The sequence below is a fragment of the Drosophila innubila genome (assembly GCF_004354385.1).
Source record: "Drosophila innubila isolate TH190305 chromosome 2R unlocalized genomic scaffold, UK_Dinn_1.0 1_C_2R, whole genome shotgun sequence".
In the NCBI taxonomy this organism is placed as follows: domain Eukaryota; kingdom Metazoa; phylum Arthropoda; class Insecta; order Diptera; family Drosophilidae; genus Drosophila; species Drosophila innubila.
Window position 1 is genome coordinate 7,030,383 of NW_022995374.1, and position 18,687 is coordinate 7,049,069.

The window sequence follows — 18,687 nt, forward strand, 5'->3', positions numbered from 1 at the left end:
TAGTTTAGATAATACAATAATATGGTTTGATTGAAATTAACAACAATATTCATGTGCTCAGATTAAGTAATACAAAAGGTATGCGTAATAAAATACAGTGCGTATAGTAATTGCTTTGACAAAAAAATATCTGTATATTATTGTTGTATTTTCTTAATTTTAAAGCCAAAGAATCTCAATGAGTTCATGTATTTTTATGTCAAAATAATTACTTGACTAACTTTACTTGGCCCTAGTTCTGTTTGCCACCCCACTAATAATATCCTCACAGATCTGCGAGATTCGCGTGTGGCATTCGATAACAGCTTGATTGTGCAACGCATGAGCTCGCATTATGTTATTTAACAGATGCTGCAGCTCCAGATCCAGCGACATTTGCAGACGCTGCAGCTCATCTGGCTCGGCACCACAATTATGGCTGTGACTGTGACTGATAGTTGGTGTCGATGGCGGTGCATGTGGTGGTAACGGCAGTGCCACATAGCTGTAAGTGTGGCACAGTGCTGGTGCCGAATTGCTGCGTTGCAGCAGCAGCGAAGTGGAGGGCGTGGGCGTGGCAAGCGGAGCACGCGGATGAGGATGTTGCGGATGCTGCTCCGTTGAACAGGTGTGCAACAGGTGTGCAGTGCGATGCTGCATGGCCAGCTGCTGGGATATGTAATGGATCTCATCATCGATGACCTTCTCCAGCTTGGAACGGAACTCCTGCTCGTGTTGTTGCACCGTCTGCATGCACTCCGAGTTGCGCAGCGATACGTTGATTAGAATCTCAATGGAGGAGGATTTCAATTGGGTTTCCACTTCCGGGGAGCTGCTCAACGTCAGCCGAATGTGTTTGCCTTGGCTGTAGGCTTCCGCCTCCTGTGTGGACGACTCGTTGCTGGTTGTGAGCAGACGTTGGCGTCGTCCCGCTCCACGGCTACTGCCCAATCCCAGTCCGCTGTCGTCGCCGTTCTGGTACATGACCTGCTCCGCCTCGGGCTTATCCGCTCCGGTTCCCGTATCCTTGGCCATGGCATGATTGTCCGGCAAAAAGTTACGCGAAACATAACTGCTCGGATAGAGGCTGTCATCGTCACGCTCTGGCTCCGGTTCCGGCTCAGGCTCCGGCTGTGAATTCTTGGGCGATGTGTTTATGGACAACTTGGAATTGAAGAGTTCAATCATCTCGTCCAGCGAATCGTTGGCGCTCTGCTGACAGCTGTCGTTTTCTCTTTCCGTCTCCGACTCCGGCTCCGGCTGTGAAATCATAGTGGATGTGGTCATCTTGGAGTTGAGCTGCATCATCATCTCGTCCAAAGATTCGTTGGCGCTGTTGTTGTTGCGATTCTTTCGCTGCGACTGCGGTTCCAGTTTAATTTCCATAGCAGAAACGTAGGAGGGAGTCGGCGGATCCGTAGTAGTAGTAACCGGAGAGGTAGACGTAGACTTGCCACATCCGCTGAGAACATGCAGCATTTGACGCTTGGCAAAGCTCAGCGCAGTCAGATCAATAAAGGAGACGACTTTCTCACGCTGCTCGACCACCGATAACCAGATACTCCGATTCTCCGGATGCAGCATTATGTTGGGTGCATTCGTCAGTGGACAGTTGTAGCCGTAGTGGGAGCAAGTGCGATGTGGACTAGCATTATTATTATTAATACTATTATTATTGTTGTTACTATCAGCAGGTTGACGAGTGGCGCCTCTAACAGGTGTGCTGCAAGCTAAATTATTAACTGCAAAGCTCTCCTGATTACCCACGGTTGAGTTATTATTGTTGTTGTTGGAATTAATAAGCGGCGGATAGTTGTGGTATCTGTTTGTAGCATCCACTTTGTATATGACATTCACGTGAATGCGTTGAAATTGCTCAACGCACAGATTCAAATAACGCTGTGTGCTCGGCATATAGAGAAAAGCGTATTTCAGTGCCAAAAAAGCACAACTCGCTGAGAGAGAGAGGAAGAGTGAGAAAGAGAGAATGGTGCAGTTTGCAATGAGTGTGCATGTGTGCGTGAGCGGGACAAACACTTGACAAAACGCACAAAAAAGGGCAATGGATCTCTCAACGCTTACCAACACTCACAGCTACATTTAACATAACAACAATAGAGCGCTTAACAGTAGCACTTAAATTAACAGAGTCTTAACATAAACAGTCTTAACATAAACGCTTACAGCACTCACATCTACATTTAACTCAAATTAACAGAGTCTTAACATGAACATTATTTTGTCTGTCTTATAAGCTTAATAATTAAATAGTATACAAATTTGTTGTGTACTTCCTTTTACCATTATTGAAACAACTTATGGACTATTATTAAAAGATACAACTAATTAAATTAAATATGAATACTGAAATCATAAACAAATTTTTATTTGTCTTCCTTTTACCATATAGTTGACGATTTTCCACATGTCTGGTTAGTATATATGATATAGTACATGTTAATTAATAATACATGCTTGAATATGAATGCAAAATGTATAGAGGTAAAAAATTCTGAATTTTTCAAGTTTGGAAAAAAAAAAGACTTTCAGTTAACAGACTTGACACAGAATAAAAGATAAATATTTTGTAAATTATCAAGGGAAAAAATAGAAAGGGGTGGGGTGGGGCATTAGTCTTTGGGTTTAGCCGAAAGTGAGTTGTCGAAACCCAAATTATCAAAGTTATCGATTTGTATTTCCTCTTGCAAAACCATCGATTGATTTGCTTCGTTTTGAGAGATTTCCAGAGTTTGTGATGAGTTTTTAGCATTAGTATCGTCTTTTTCGTCGTCTTCGTCGTCTGTTGTGTGCTCTTCGCTTATGATGCATTCCAGAATAAAGGAACCAAAGTCATAGATGCCTGGAGGCAATCTTAGGTATGAGGAATCCTCCTCAGAGCTAATGGGATACAGAATATTTGGATCAAGTTCAATGCGCAACTGTTCATTTTCATTATTTTCATCATCATCATGATCCGTATCAAAATCTTTTTCTATTGTTATTTCAAATTCATTTAAAGATTCCTCCAACTCATATTCATCATGTTCGTCAGCAATTGCTTCATCATCTACCATATCGAATATATTCCAATCTTCGTATTCGAAAAATGGATTGTAGGAATTTATCCTATTCCTATTACCATTCTCACAACGAGGGATTTGAATATCGTCTAATGGTTTTTCTTCGGTTATATGTAGAGTTCCCTCCTTGATCTTACACTGTGTTCTTAATTCAACAATTTCGTCATCTTTAGTGTTTTCCGATTTTCTTTTGGATTTCCTTTTCTTTGCAGCTGCCGCAGATGTGTTTGGTTTGTTATCATCCTCCTCCGATTCATCCGAAGTCGAAATTTGTAAATTCTCATCTTTAGTGAGCAAGAATTCTTTATCAACTGAACTTTTATCATCATCACTGTCGTTATCTATAAAGTCGAGTTTGCGGTTTGTGCCGAGATTAAAGGCTGCTGGGACCGAGCTAAGAGAAAATGAGTCAAAACTATCAATTTCTAAAATGTTCAACACATTTCTCTCATCATTCTGTTCGGCGGAAATAATATCACCTTCGCTTTCTGTAATATTACTCGTACTTTCCTGAATCTCTTCTAAGATGACAATGTCTATATTTGATTCATTTGCCAAGGCGATAGATATATTCTCCAAGCTCGAAGTCTGAGCATTGTCAATAGAGTAAGTGACTATCTCTAGATCATTTGAAGTTACTGGATTGTTTGTGGAAGTTTCTTCCTCATCATCAGTTGTGTTTGGATTATCAGCTTCTTCGGGTTCTTCAGTTTCCTCAATTTCCTCTAATTTTTGCTCACCATTATCTTCTTCCTCTTCAACTGCATCGGGATCTGACAATTCGTCATTATAGCTTGTGTATTCAATATATTCCTCGGTTTCCACAGTTTCCTGTCCAGCTTCTTGACTGCCAACATCTGTTGTTTCTCCGCCGGATAATCGAGTTTGTAGTTTTTTATTATTATCCTTCTTTATTGTCATTTCCATTTCCTGGCTCCTTCTTTGAGTCTCTGTCAGTGTACTATCGTTGGCACTGTAATAAATGGTGCTATTGGTTGCATTCATTTTATTCTCTCCAATTTCATCCTCTTCCTCAACAGTTTCCGGCTTGAGGGTTTCATTTTGTGGTTCTTCTTCTTCTTCCAGCTCAAATGTGGTATTTGATTGGACTTGCATCAATCCGATATTATCGGATAGTTCACAGGTATCGGCAAAGAAGGTGCTACTCGATATGGATTTCTGCAAAACGGAGACGGAGTGGGGAATACGTCGCATCCGGGCCAAATGAATCCCAATGGGTTTGCGACGCTTGCCGTAGGCCGAGCAGGAGGAGTGGGAAGTTGGATAAACTGCCCGATTTGGACTGGCCGATCTGCGCTTCTGACCGATGACACTACGTGGACTCCGCGGACTCATGGGCAACGTGACCCAAAGACGGGCGCTGCTTCCCCGCTCTTCCGCCTGAAATGTGCACACAGGAGATGCTTGGAGATCACTTGGCGTCTCCTGTCTGCGAGTCTTCCGATTTGCAATCGAGCTCATCGTGGAGGCGTATGCACGTGGTTTGCTGGCATTGCGTATGTTCTCCTGGATAAAGTTGCGCTTCTGTCGCGGCGTGCTGCGACACACAAATGTCTTGGAGGACATGCTGCTCTCCAGCGACGAGGTGGACGGCGAGGGTGATGGCGACGCCTGCTCACTGCTCTCCGCCGGATAGCTTGTCCAGGAGCGTGAAAGTCGTGGCGCCTGACCCGTTACCAAATGCACATGGGCCGAGGAGCTGCTCGGTGCCTCAATGTTGTGCATGCTGTAGGCGGAGGGACGCGGTTCGCTGCTGAATTGAAACAGATGCGGCTGCGGCGTCGATGTCGGCGTCGTCTTTTTTGGCGGCGGACTTCGAAAGATGTGTGTGCATGTCGAGAAGGTTTCTTCCACATCGCTGACCATGTTCTTGAGCCGGCAAGTCGTCAACTTGTTGCGTATGCTCTCATCAATCCGGCCAAAGATCGATTCCCTTTCCTTCAGCTTGCCAGCCTCGATGCGATCGAGAATCTCGCGTTCCAATGGCGAGAATATGCCATTATCAGTGGAGGAACCACTTGCCATAGTGTCTGCTCGCTCTTGCTGTGATTTCGACTCCTGTTGCTGCTCCTGTTTCTCTTCCTCTACTTTATGTCCTTCATTTTCATCGACTTCCTTCTCATCGATTTGTGTGCACTCGGGATTGTTCTTTTCCTTGTAGCTCACTTCGGGCAAAGGTGTCACTGGCTTCTCATCGTCTCGCTTCTCCTCCTGAGGCTCCTGCTCCTCCTGTTCCTCCAGCTCTTCACCCGCATCATCATCATCATCCGTGAACGTCACCATAAGTTGTGGCTCCGACACAGATGCCGCATCATCGGCTTCGGCAATATTCTCCAAGCTAATGGCACGAAATAGCGAACCATTCTCCATGGATTCCACGGTTTCTTCTTCTTCTTCCTCTTTTGTTTCCTCCACTTGCAGCTTCTTGGCAATGGCCACCAGTTTCTCCAGATTCTCACCGGCTGCGCTGAGACTCTCTTCGAAATCTTGCAACATCTTTGGCAACGCTTCGTCTGTCACCTGTTGCTGTGCCTCCTCGTTGGAGGAGTCTTGAGCTAGAATTTGGACTTGCTCTGCTTGAGCTGCTGCCGGCACAAATGTCCATAGAGTTTCCTCCTCCTGCGCCTCTCCAGCAACTGTTGGTGCTGCTTCCTCTTCCATATTCTGCTTGGCGCCAAAGTACTGCACATGATCCTGCCAGAGTTCTTCGAATTCCGTTTTCCGACGCTGTCGCTCATCCCGTGACATTAACTGTCGCTCCTGATCCCGATTCTGCTCCTGTGGGGCATTAAATTGCTGTGTAATCTCTAAAGTTATATGACGTTCAGTGAGCGGCTGTTGCTTCTGCCGATCTTGCTGGGATTCCTGCTGCCAGTTGCCAAAGTTCCACACCTCCGTAATGTCCGTTATGGTGGATTTGGTTTGCAGTCCTGGCAATGATTTCAACGGCGGCTCGCTCGTTGCACTGGCCGCAGGACTGGACATGGTAGGGACACCTGGCAAGCTGATGTCACTGATCTGCAGACCTGGCACATAGCCCACATTGGTCGATTCCTCAGAGTAGTTGAAACGGTCGAGCTGTCGTAGGAAACTGGAACCTGTCTGTGTGCTAACATGACACTGAGCATTTGGACGCTCCGAGATCTCAGCATATTCTTCCTCTTCCTGCTCCTGCTCCTCCTCGCCTCCCTCATCATTTGTCTCAGTTAAAGTGGTCAGCTTCCGTGGCGTAACCGAGCTGCTGGGATAGCTAATCAGTTCATCGGGATCTTCGAGACTGCTGCTTGGAGCACTGCGACGCTGCAGCTCCGGCTTGAGGCGCAGCAATTGATCGAAGCACGAGTGGCACAGCTGCTCGTAACGGGGTGTGGCAAAGATCTCCTCATAGCTGATCACACGATGCATTGGACGATAGCGAACACATTCGGATCCAGCTGGCACATGTCGGTGCTCCGTCCGTGGCGTCTGACGCGGCGAATTGAAGCCAAAGTGGGAACAGGTGCGATACGGAGCCGGAACAGAGGGAACGGTCAACACGACATTGGCCAACTGCAAGGGACGACGTGGCGTCAAGGATTCATGAGTGCTGGTGGTCACAGTGCTCGAAGTGGGACTATTGCGATGATAGGACATGGGATTCAAGTGCTCCGAGTGTAAAGCATTCAGGAGCAGCGAACAAATCTGCGGCTGACAACAGCGACCCAAAGACACAGACCCACCACCCTCACCATAAGCATAAGTATAGAAATCATTTTGAATCTGTCTTTGCCCAGCCAAGTGCTCAGATCTCTGTGGCAAGTCAGGACGGGAACTAGTAGAGGGAGGATTAACAAATGCTGAGCTTAAATCACGACGACACTTGCTAGTCGAGGATGAACTATTCTGCTTCTCATTATGATTCTCCTTGTCCACCTCATCGTAGATGATGCTCTGCCTCTCATCTTGATCTTGATCTTCATCGTGATCGTGATCTTGAACTTCAACTTGCGCTGCTTTTATGTGTGGAGTGTGTGTTTGGGGAAGGCGAAAGAAAGTCAAAGCAGCATCAGTAAATTGGCTAATGGATAGTCAACAAGGATATCAAAGATATCAAGGCTGATATCAAGACTTACTCTCAAGCGCAACTCAAGTCTACAAATCCGACAAATCAGCAGCTGAAGATTGCGGCATGTATGACTTGCTACTCGCTGTGACAAAATACATACAAATACTTAGATAATCAACTAATAATATATACCAGATTCAGATTCAGATCACAAATTATTCAAATCCAATGATAAGGCATTACTAAAAAGGGCTTTTAAAAAATGTGTTTGAGAATTGTTGAGCGCATTAATACTTAAATTAGATATCTCTGAAATCAAGAACTCAATTTTGATAATATCCCATCAATTTCTAACATGAATGTACATTTATATTAAAAGGGGATTATGTTTATATTGAGATTAAATCATCTAAATTTAGGTTAAGTGGGTGCATCTAGAAACCAAGTGATTTGTTTTTGTTGCGGGTTATTAAAACACCAATAACAATGAAGAATTGGGCATTAGTTCATGTATGTATGAGGATATATATATGTATATATACAGAAATGCAGCAACAATGCAAGTATATAATTGTGCTGTTCAGGGTAGAATCGGGAAAAGAACATGTTCGTTACCTCGGCCAGTTGGCGGCTTGCGATTTGTGGCTGTATGAGAGCGTTCGCCGTTAATAAAACTAAGTGTGGCTAAAATAGTATTGAGAAATAAAATTACATAAATAAATTCGCATGTGCAGTTTTCTTCTTGTCTTTTCTGTTTTCAGATAAATTAACCTTAAAAAAATATACGACATACTTAGCACTTAAAATAGTATATTTAAAATATCATACAAGTTAAGAATAAATAGTTATTAGTATTATGCATGCTTGGTTGAGTTTTAAATTATGTTAGTTGGCTGTTAGTGTAGTGTTAAGTAATTTAAGGGCTAGAACAACTGAGAAGGCAAATCAAACGGTAAACAGCTGCAGTTATTTTATAATACTAACTAATTGTGCGTAGATTTGTATTAATTAAACTTGGTTGCAGAGCTCCCTTGTCAAGCATATGCCAAAATAACTAGCATGTAAACTAACAGAAAGACAATTGCAAACTGGAATAAGCTTTATGTTAAACAAACAGCGAGCTGATTCTGTTAACATGACGAGCAATGTAAATTAGCAGAGATTAATTTAAGAGCGCAGCAAAGCAAACTGAATGCAGTATGTAAATTAACAGTGATGAAGAAAAGCCAACTGAATGCAGAATGTTAATTAACAGAGCATGTTAGACAGCTGTGGATTATGTTTCTTGAAGTGTAATGAAATGCATATGCCCAGATTATTCTTGCGCTGGTCTATAAACTAGAGTATACGAGTATTTTAATGCTTGTTGTTGTTGTGTTTGCATTTATACTACACACTAATCCTTTGGGCTGCACTCACCTCTAAAACATTAAATGTATGGTACTAAACTGCATTTATATTTTGTTTTTATTTGTTTTTGTTTTTTGTTTTTTTGAGAGTGTAGATAATTAAAGGAGCAGCAGCAGCATTGCACACACACACATGTAGTTTGTTTATGGTAGTAGAAAAGGTAGTAGTATGTAGTAGTAGTAGAAGTAGAAGTAGTAGAAGTAGTTTTCGTGTTTTGTTGAGCTTCGCTGTTGTTTTAGCTGTTTTTGCCTGTTTTTGTTTTTACCCTACACACATTCTATAAATTTGTAAAACTAAAAAATCATAGCAATTTTAGCCGCCAATTCATTTGCGCCTGTTTTTAGCTACAGGTTTATAGGATAAATATAAAAAAAAAGGATCATAAAGGTATAAAAATTTTAAAATTTTGATTTACAATTTGTCGAATTAATTTCAAATAGATACAAGTGTACAAAGAAGAAACTAATAAAAACAATAAGTTAGCAAATATATAAATCAAAACTGCAGCTGTGATCAAAATAAATAAATTGTAATGGGAGGGGGGAAATCCTGTTTGAAACTAGTTTTCTGTTGTTATTGTTGTTGCTCTGTTGCGGTTGTTGTGGAACTAAAAATCACTTAATACACGCCGTACAACAGGTGATCCCTTAAATAAGTAGTAGACAGAATAGTAGTAGTAGTAGCAGATAGACAGAGTTGTATTTAACAGAAGTATCGTTGTATCGTAAATAGAAGCGATTGTAGTTGATTTTTACAGAAAGGATATCGATATGGTATCGAGTGCTACGAGTACTTTTTTGTTAACTTTTGATAGTAATTTTTATGAAGTTGTTGTTGTTTTTATATTTTATTATTATTTTTTTTTTGTGTGTGTGTTTTTATGTTGAAGTGGTGGAGTAAAGGCAAAAAATAAAGTAAGGAAAATAGCATAAGTTAAAATTAAGGTTAGGATAAAAGTCAATTTTCAAATAATACCATAGATTAATAATTAAATATATGCGTTAAATATACAAATATATGTAAATCAATTTCTACTTTAAACTAAATATTTAAAATAAAGACATAAATAAAACTCAAAAAATAACATGAAACGAAATGCATAAAAAATAAAAAGAGAACTTTAACAATTTTTGTATCACAAATCTGAGAATTGTTTTCGATATGAATTGAATGGGAGACATAACTCTGTGTGTTTGAAAATATTATAATAATAAATGGCCATATAGACATAAAACAAGAGGAAACAGAAGGAATTGGGAATAGTTTCGGACTTACCATCGCTCAGCACAACCTCAGCCTGGCTGGGAATTGGCGCCTGCTGCGTTTGGATCTGTATGACTTGGTGTTCTGAAAGAGCGCAGAGATTCTACATTAATCTCAATTTAAATAATACCTTATATTTCGATCACTTACCCGTTTCTGGTTCACTCTGTGCGTGTTTTGCATGTGCATGTGCCCCTGCTGCTTGCATCGAGTTGAGTGCCTCAGACTCCGAGAAGTCCGTATCGGTATCTGAAAGTAAATAATAACATTAACAAATCTTTAAGTCAAGTAAACACGACCACGAGATACGAAGTTGAAGTTTATGGAAATGTGACAAGAGCATGGAAAAAATTGACAGTAAAGGAAGAAAAATTAGGTTTTCCAGTTTTGATGCAGAATGAAAATATAGGCCAAATAATGATAAAATTGACAATCCGGAAGGAAATCGGCTAAATTTGGACAAAGTTATGACATTTTGAAGTTTTCGAAAAAGTGTCAAGTGAAGAGTATGGAAAAAATAGACAGTAAAGGAAGAAAAATTAAGTTTTCCAATTTTGATGCAGAATGAAAATATAGGCCAAATAATGATAAAATTGACAATCCGGAAGGAAATCGGATAAAAATTGACAAAGTTATGAAATTTTGAAGTTTTTGGAAATGTGTCAAGGGAAGATTATGGAAAAAATTGACAGTAAAGGAAGAAAAATTAGGTTTTCCACTTTTGATGCAGAATGAAAATATAGGCCAAATAATGATAAAAATTGACAATCCGGAAGGAAATCGGATAAAAATTGACAAAGTTATGAAATTTTGAAGTTTTTGGAAATGTTTCAAGGGAAGAGTATGGAAAAAATGGACAGTAAAGGAAGAAAAATTAAGTTTTCCAATTTTGATGCAGAATGAAAATATAGGCCAAATAATGATAAAATTGACAATCCGAAAGGAAATCGGATAAAAATTGACAAAGTTATGAAATTTTGAAGTTTTTGGAAATGTGTCAAGGGAAGAGTATGGAAAAAATGGACAGTAAAGGAAGAAAAATTAGGTTTTCCACTTTTGATGCAGAATGAAAATATAGGCCAAATAATGATAAAATTGACAATCCGGAAGGAAATCGGATAAAAATTGACAAAGTTATGAAATTTTGAAGTTTTTGGAAATGTGTCAAGGGAAGAGTATGGAAAAAATGGACAGTAAAGAAAGAAAAATTAAGTTTTCCACTTTTGATGCAGAATGAAAATATAGGCCAAATAATGATAAAATTGACAATCCGGAAGGAAATCGGATAAAAATTGACAAAGTTATGAAATTTTGAAGTTTTTGGAAATGTGTCAAGGGAAGAAGAGTATGGAAAAAATGGACAGTAAAGGAAGAAAAATTAAGTTTTCCAATTTTGATGCAGAATGAAAATATAGGCCAAATAATTATAAAATTGACAATCCGAAAGGAAATCGGGTAAAATTTGACAAAGTTATGATATTTTGAAGTTTTTGGAAATGTCTCAAGGGAAGAGTACGGAAAAAATTGACAGTAAAGGTACAAAAATTAGGTTTTCCAGTTTTGATGCAGAATGAAAATATAGGCCAAATAATGATAAAATTGACAATCCGGAAGGAAATCGGATAAAAATTGACAAAGTTATGAAATTTTGAAGTTTTTGGAAATGTGTCAAGGGAAGAGTATTGAAAAAATTGACAGTAAAGGTACAAAAATTAGGTTTTCCACTTTTGATGCAGAATGAAAATATAGGCCAAATAATGATAAAATTGACAATCCGGAAGGAAATCGGCTAAATTTTTTCAAAGTTATGACATTTTGAAGTTTTCGAAAAACTGTCAAGGGAAGAGTATGGAAAAAATGGACAGTAAAGGAAGAAAAATTAAGTTTTCCAGTTTTGATGCAGAATGAAAATATAGGCCAAATAATGATAAAATTGACAATCCGGAAGGAAATCGGCCAAAAATTTGACAAAGTTATGACATTTTGAAGTTTTGGAAATGTGTCAAGGGATTGATTGATTGATTCTTACATTCGCCATGAATGCTCTTCTTTTTGCGCTCCACGGTGCGTTTGTACTCGTTGAGCTCATCGTCTGTCACATTATCGAATGGATTCTTGGCATACGGTGCCTTGTAGACTGTTGCATTATGCTGGAAGCCACGCTGTATGATTCCCTTGGAAGCAGCACCCATGAGCACCACATGGTCGCCAGTTTGCGAGACAGTTGCATCTTTGATACGATTTGCCTCATCCCAGGTAACACCCTCCAATATGTGCGATTGTGGTCCGGCCGAGATTTTGTCAGCACGTCGATTATCCTTGATCTATCAATGGAATGCGTTTAAAGCAATTATTAGATATCGATAACAGAAATTTGCAAATTTCAATTCCAATTACTGACTTGTTGTTGGACGCGCTTAAACTCCTTGGTTGTGGTTCCAGCTGGCACAAACTGCAAAGGATCCTCGATCCGCACTGGAGTTGAGTGAGTGGGTGAACCCTCGGCAACCCACTATACAAATTGCCAGGTTTTTGGATTTGGTTTTGGTCAAAAGGAATAGCACAGACGTACGAGTTGTTTTTATAGAATGCAATGCAAAAAGAAAGAGAAAGAAATTTGTTTTATTTAGACTTGAAATGCAAAAAAACTTAACTCTCACTCTAAATAATTATTTGTAATTATAATTAGTTTACGTTGCAGTAAACATTAAATCTCATGTCTTCACTAGGATGAATACACCACCAGATACATATTTTTCTAGACAATTGCAAGCAAATGTAATGTTATTATAATAAATGAAATATAACAAGCATAAATGATTTTGTGCCTTAAATAAATAAATAATAAAACAGACAAAAGACAAATCATGCAAAGAAAAAAATTTAAAAACATAATGAATGAGGTTAATAATAAGAAATTAGAAGACATGCATGATTGGATGGAATTAGAGATCTCGATTTATTTGATTATTATTTTAAAAATTATTTATTTAATATTTAGTAACAAATGTCTTTCTCTTTCTTTGCATTGTTTTACTATTCTTTTGTTTTAAAGGCAAATAATAATAATTGGAAAAACCCTAAGAAGGCACAAAATCATCATCATCATCAATTATGCGATTTAGTTAAATATGTATATATTTATTTGATTAATGCGCAATTACAATTTATAAAGCATTTCATATTTGTATTTTCTTTTTTTTTTTTGATTTAGTGATATTAATTTAGTGGCGATTCAGCTGCATTTTCATTTTGAATACAAAATATTACAGATTTCCCTTCACTTTCACATTTACTTAAATATTATAAATGTATTTATTATGCGTGAATAATTTTTGGTTTTGAAAGCAAGTAGAAAAGTTAGCAGAGTGGAAATTAATATTAATATTTCTATAGATGGCTGCTTGGAATGTGTTTGCTGCTTGTCTGTGGTTTATTACAAAATTGTCCCTATTTGTTTTAGGATATAGGAGGATATAGTGTGTAAATCGTCTAATTTCCCTCGATTTCCTTGAGGTTAACAACTTTTTGTGTTTGCTGTTGTTTCGTTTGTATATCTTCAAATGTTATGATCTCTACCTTTGTGATTTTCTTGGGATCTGGAGTGCCCGTCTCCAGTACCTCGACCTTCTGGTAAACATTGGGCGAGTTCAGCCAGCGACTGCGATCGCCGCCCTTGCGCAGATCTCCCTTCTTCCAAATGCTGTCAAGAAAGAGAGAAAACAATTATATTAATATTATTTTTTTTTTTTTATATTTGCAATTGTTTTCTTACCCCTGTCTGAAGAGCTCCTCCTCCTCGAGCAGATAACCCAACGAGGACACAGCTGGTGGTAGTTCCACATCATTCTTAGGCTTTGGCGGATCCGACTTGATCAATGGATGACGATAGATGTAACCAGTTCGATAGCCAGCATTATCCAGCATACGCATTAATGCCTCAAATTCGGCACCACCCACACGCCACTTGGGTGGACTGCCGATCTTGGGTGGAGCAGCTTCCTCTTTGTTAGCGGCAGCTGCATCGTCGTCCGCTGTGACAGCGGCAAATTTCTTTTCCAAATCCTCTGGTGGACGACGCGACTGATCGTAGATTAACTTGCGCGACTCCTCGGGTATAAGCACCAGATTGTCAATACCGACGGGCAGCAGCTTCAATTGCGTCTCGCACGCCTGGACAATGTGACAGGCGGCATAGAAAGCTTCCTCGATGGTCTCGCCACAGCACAGCGCACCATGGTTGGCTAGCAACATGACCTTGGAGTTGGGTCCCAGGCTGCGAACCAGACGATTGCGTTCGTCCTCATCAAACAGTCCGGTGTAGATGTGTGTGCTAATCTCGCCCAATACGCAGGCATCCTTGGTGAGGGCCAGCAGGCCCGACTTCAGCGAGGAGATGGCCACCACGGGACTGCAGCCAATATAGATGGCGCAGCGAATATCAGGACGAGCTGCATGCACCACCGAGTGCAACACAAAGTCTGTAAGAAAATGCAAATGATTAAAAATTGATTCCCTTCTCAAATATCAGCAGTTATTTACGGCTCTTGTTCACTCCAAAGTTGGTGGTACCCTGCTCCACAATCTGGCCCTGCATATCGACTTTGTTGAGGGCCGATGCGGTCATCTCATGGTACATCAGTCCATAGGGATTAACCAAAAAGTACTCCTGATCGACCTTGAGGCGTGCCGTGATCTGTGCTCCCAGACCTTGGGTCCAGCCGTACAGGTCCAGCAAACGGAATGTGGCCGCCAATTTGCATCTGAGTATCTTCTCACCCTTGGCATAGCCCATAGATTCCACGCCACGGATATCATTGATGGGCACCATGCAACTGCTGCTCTTAAACACATTGCTAACTCGATTCACGGGCACGCCCACAATATCTGACAATTGCTGCAATATTCCACTGGCGCCAGCGCCTCCTTCGCGTGCCGAATCCACAATGCGCTCCAATTCCTCGCGAAACAGTTTTGAGCCCATGATGGCCTCCACACGTTTGCGTCGCTCCATTTCACGCATATCCTGCAAGAATATAAAGAAAGTGCATTTTATTTTCCATTTTATATTTGTATATTTTTATTAGGTCATTACCTGTTCAATGTCCGCGGGACGCGCTTTGTTGTTATCATCATCTTCGCCCGCGGTGGGATCTATGCCATTTTGTGGCGGTTGCTCTAATTCAGTCATTTTTGAGTTTGTTGTTTATATTTTAATTAAAATGCTAAAAGCAAAGAATACAAAAATAACATTTAGTTTGTTTATTACACCAGATTTAGCTAAATACTAATTACAATTATTTTGCTTGCGATGAGTTCAGCTGAAAATTCTCAACTGACCCTCAAAACTGCAGCGCAGCATTTTCGGTTTCCTTTTCGTTATTGAAAAGGGGATGGCGCAGAGAGCAAAGGAGAGAGAAAATGTCAGAGAGCGTCAGTGTGGACGCCCAACATAAAACTGCAAGGCAGGGCGCAAGTGAACCACCCAACCAGCCAATGGCACATTTGCCGACTCAGAGAGCATACATATGTCAAGAGCACGAGAGAGTGGAAGAGTGGAAGAGCGGCAGAGAAGAGCGAATGCACAATAAAATTGTCAGAGCGAACTAGCAAAAGGGGCAATTTATACACGCATTCATACATATATTTACGTGTAATATGTCTGCATGCGCTGTGACTGGCAAAAGTTCTGAGAGTCGGTCAACCTCTCTTTCCATATTTCGCTTTCTTTCTGATAATATTTATTTTACAACCCCAACACAAGTCTAATTTTGGATAAAAACAAATTTCGGTTTTTTGACAGTTGCAAAGTAAAATCGTTGGTAAAATATTTTGGGGTGTGGAGCGTGCAGTGGAGCGCGAGCCAACGACGCTGCTCTGCCCACGGAAGTGTGAACATAAAACGTGCGGCAATAGAAATGGAAAAACTATTTTAAGATAATTTTCTTTTATTTTAATATGAATGTATTTGGCTTTTTACGAATTCAGATTGACGGCTGAAAACAAAATGAAGAAAGTGGCAACAAAAATACATGCACACACACACACACTCACAGACAAGACGGCAGATCGCATCTCAAGCGTAAAGAGCAGCGCAAACGACGAACGCGCCACTTAAAACAAATAAACAAGTAAAGACAAAAACAACAAAAAGTGCGTTGCTCGCTTTAATTTTAGGCGTGGTGGTGGTTTGAATGGTATTAACCTTCAATTTAGATTTTGCTGCGTCTTTATTTACATGTGCATGTGTGTGCAACATGCAGATATATATATCTGGTATATCTGTTGTGTGTGCACCAGTCTAAATTTCAAACAAGTACATAAATAATTGTATATATTAATCAAAGCAATCTTCCGTTATGATGATTATCAGCGACTAATATAACAAATTCCATTCTGAATAAAAATTTTTCAATTTGAGTGTTTTTTTTTACTACTAAAATAATAAAGTGCACGGCAATAAATATGCTAATATGAATGACACAAACACACTTTTACATACACATGTACTTCCATTTACTTCACCCACACGTAGTCTCAATTGTTGTTTGTGTATTTGTCCGCCATCTTAATTAAGATAAACGTAATGACAATTTAAAGAGGAAGCCGCAAAAAGAATGCAAAATGTGAAAAAAAGAAATGTTTGCACAGTGTTGTTCTACAGCAAAAAGAAAGTGTGCACCTATCGAAACGGCGGTTGCTTTGTAGTCAGCTTATTGCTGCATTGTTATTGAGGCGAAAGGGTAAAGAGGAAAAGAGCAAAAACCTATGCACATTGTTTTTGTTGCCTTGACAATTGTTCATTGACCATACAAATGTGCATATATTTAAACTGCATTTCAACGGGTGTTTTCTTTCGTTTTTGTTGTTTTTGTTTTTGCTGTTTGCTAATTATGACATGAGTGCTGCTTATGGCTGACTGAGCGCGTGCCGTACATTTTGAGTGACAGCTCAGAAACAGCAAGAGAGCGAGAGAAAGAATAACAATGACAACTACAACTGCGTGCAGAGAACTTAAACGTTGCCAGGTAATTGAACTTTTACTGGATGCGCTCACTGAGTGCGTGGGCGACGATGTAAAGTTTGGTGGAAATCAAACAGAAAATAAACGGTTTTCAAGTGCCTCTGTACGTGTGGGCAGCGAACAATAAACTTAACGAGCCATTACTGGTGCGTAGGTGTTGCGTGCCCGTCTGCCAGTGTTGTCCTACAAATCATGTTATGTGTAGGTAGTTAGGTGTGTGTGTGTGTGTGTGTGTGTGGTTGATCTTACTTAAGGCGAATCTGCAGTGATGCAAAAAATACAACTCTCTTTTTTTTAATTTACGATAAACAGTTAAATCTCAAAATAAAAAATTTGTGGCTTGGATAAATGCACCCAAGTTTTATTTTTTATGAACGTTAACTCTGTTCTAGCTATTTAGCTGTAAACTGGACACAAATGCGTCTCCGTTATGGCAACACTGGTTACCTTAGATGGCCAATTGTGCCAGGTCATCAACAAATTACATATGTTCCATGTAAATATTTAGCTTACTGCACAGTTTATTGACCTTTGGCAATGCCAGGTATTCGCGCAACTTGTCTAATCAAATTACATTAGTCAAAAGAGAAACAATGACATTTATACACAAATCAAATTAACTTATCATGTGATGCGATGCGACGTAATTTAACATTGGAGCTTGCGGTTAGGTTTTAATAAAAACTGTGACAATTGTCGCTGTTGCATGTGCCCATACAAACCTACAGATCTACAGATGTACATATGTATGTATGTATATAAGGGGACACTCCGACTATGTAGGATGACCTTTTTGCACGGAAGACAACAATTAAATTTGTTTGCTTTAGCCTGGCTGTCTGGTTGGCTGGCTGACAGTCTATTATCAGTCGGTTGTTGACATTATGCAATTACATCACACTTTAGTCGGTCGACAAAGAAACACGCCCATTTCTTTTCGTGAAAATTCAACAAATAAAGCTTAACAACTTCAAGCGTACAGATAAAGAAGATTTAATTTTAAAGCATTGAGAAAATGTTACAGAGTTAAAAAAATCAAATTATGTATGCAAAGATGTTGTTAATTACCAGTCGACACTTTTGATGACAGTCAATTAACCCCAGAATAGACACCCTCTATTTAATTTTCACACATACGACAGCGTTAATTAAATTTCTCAAGTACATATTCAATTATCGCGACTGAAGAAATCTTACGTAATATTTCAGACATCCGGAGCACAAAGAACCTGCAATAAGGTCATCATCATCATCAACAGCATCTTGAACATCATCAATGAGCAAATGATTCCATTCAGTTTTAATAACGCAACAAGTCATTCAGTCAGTGGGGCAGTCATCGTTGCATAAAGATCGTTCAGTTTACTGGAGCAAATACAAATGTACGAGGAGTAAAGACGAGAACACAACAAACAAACACGCAGACATCATTGTCGAGAAAAGAGGGGAAGGAAAGTCGTAGGAATACACAATGTGCTGACAAATAACAAATATTCATCCATACATATCAAATAAAAAAGGCAACAAATTTCAAATGACGCCGAGTGCAATAAACCATAAAAGCAGAGCACTAAGTGTAAATAATGATAATTTGTAGCTGTCAGTGACTTTTTTATTTCCAATGAGCAAATATGAAATATTGTACACTCATTCATTTTGTTATTGTGCAAATTAGTCGCTGTGCCTTGGATTATTTTTTTTTAATAGTGAACAATCGCAATGAATGGGTTGAAAGTTTGCTGAGTTAAATGAGAAAGAAAAATTATTATCTTAGTAAACAAAGAATAAACCCGTTGACCACTACTTGACCAATTCTTAACAATATTTAAAATTCAACATTTTATTGCTTCTTAAACAATGTTTAT

The 18,687-nt window shown here is 39.5% G+C and overlaps 1 protein-coding gene across 9 annotated transcripts in view; it reads right to left on the minus strand.

Moving 5' to 3' along the window:
• The window catches only part of LOC117783092 (protein hu-li tai shao), a 31,307-nt gene that overhangs the window by 1,431 nt on the left and 11,189 nt on the right, over positions 1-18,687 (minus strand). For 4 of the 9 annotated variants that reach the window (XM_034620273.1, XM_034620271.1, XM_034620274.1 and 1 more), the window contains exons 3-11: positions 14,894-15,023; positions 14,341-14,824; positions 13,574-14,279; positions 13,378-13,501; positions 12,200-12,310; positions 11,828-12,122; positions 9,949-10,047; positions 9,811-9,882; positions 3-1,934 (exon numbers count right to left, since the gene is read on the minus strand). In XM_034620273.1, the coding sequence (XP_034476164.1) occupies positions 223-1,934; positions 9,811-9,882; positions 9,949-10,047; positions 11,828-12,122; positions 12,200-12,310; positions 13,378-13,501; positions 13,574-14,279; positions 14,341-14,824; positions 14,894-14,989 (3,699 nt within the window). In that variant the 5' untranslated portion in view covers positions 14,990-15,023 and the 3' untranslated portion in view covers positions 3-222. Of the gene's footprint in view, positions 1-2; positions 1,935-2,571; positions 7,022-7,740; positions 7,810-9,810; positions 9,883-9,948; positions 10,048-11,827; positions 12,123-12,199; positions 12,311-13,377; positions 13,502-13,573; positions 14,280-14,340; positions 14,825-14,893; positions 15,024-18,687 lie in introns of those variants that run through there. The other 5 variants (XM_034620276.1, XM_034620275.1, XM_034620279.1 and 2 more) reach the window with 3 other exon arrangements.